This window comes from Fonticula alba (genome assembly GCF_000388065.1).
Source record: "Fonticula alba strain ATCC 38817 unplaced genomic scaffold supercont2.15, whole genome shotgun sequence".
Taxonomy (NCBI): Eukaryota; order Rotosphaerida; family Fonticulaceae; genus Fonticula; species Fonticula alba.
Window position 1 is genome coordinate 400,537 of NW_009242985.1, and position 1,058 is coordinate 401,594.

Here is a 1,058-nt window from a genome sequence, read left to right on the forward strand (position 1 = left end):
GCCGCATCTGACCTCGACGTGGCATCTGGCCTGGAGGTGACATCCGACTCGGAGACAGCATCCGGCTCGGAGGCCGCATCTGACCTCGACGTGGTATCTGGCCTGGTGACGGCATCCGGCTCGGAGCTGCAGCTGATGCGCCGGGGCCTCCTCACGCGCACCGGCGAGGTCATCTTCCTGCCGGCCAACATGCTGCAGCATGGCCTGATGGCCTTGCTTCGGGTGCTGGCGCGCCTGCGCGAGTCCCTGAGCCTGTCGGTGGATGTGCTGCTGCGTGTGCTGCTGCGCACGGGCCCGGCGGCTGACGGTGCCGCCTGCCAGGCCGAGGCCCCGGCCGCCAAGGCCCCGGCCGCCAAGGCCCCGGCCCCGGCCCCCCAGCCACCGGGCCCGGTGACCCAGCGGTCTCTGATCGATGCGCTTGTCGCCCTGCCGCATGAGGTGGGCCAATGGCTGGTGCAGCTGGCCCGGTGGCTGTGGTCCGGCAGCGCGTCGCCCGAGTCGCCGCTGGCCGGGCCCATGCCGCCGGCTCGGGCGGCTGCCGGGGCGGCCGCCCGGAATGCCGGGCCTGCGGGCGATTGCCCAAGTGTCCTGGCCCCAGGCCGGGCGGTCGGCACGGCCGCCGGAGGATGCACACCTGCCCGCGCGGCCGACACCAAGACCGGCAGGCCGGCTGGCGTCCAGGTGTCGCTTCCCTGAGCCCGGGCGGTGGGGGAGAAGACCCGCGATGGGGGGGCCGCCGTCGCCGCTGGGGGAACCCGGTGGCGGGCTGCCGCGCGCATTGCCCCGACCCGGCGCGGCCGGCAGGCGGCCCGAGGTGCCCGCCGCCCATGTGTCCTCGAAGGGACCTGGGCCGGTCCGTGCCGGGAGGCGGTCCTCTCTGCGTCCCCTCGGCCGCGGGCCCTGCTCCCGCGCGCGCGCGCGCGCCCCCGGTGGGCATGCTCCGGCTGCGGGGGAGGTGACCCGGCCCCGAGCGAGCCAGGGACAATAAAGCCTTGGCGGACGAAGGCCCCCTGTGTGAGGAGGAGGCCCGCGGCCGCGTCCTGCTGGCGGGGGGGGGG

General features: G+C 76.2%; 1 protein-coding gene across 1 annotated transcript in view; it reads left to right on the forward strand.

Moving 5' to 3' along the window:
* The window catches only part of H696_05956 (hypothetical protein), a gene marked incomplete at both ends in the record, with an annotated part of 1,036 nt that extends 340 nt beyond the window's left edge, over nucleotides 1-696 (forward strand). Inside the window, one exon of the mRNA XM_009499723.1 lies at nucleotides 37-696. Coding sequence (XP_009497998.1) covers nucleotides 37-696 — 660 coding nt within the window. The remainder of the gene's footprint in view (nucleotides 1-36) is intronic.
* Nucleotides 697-1,058: the final 362 nt, after the last annotated feature.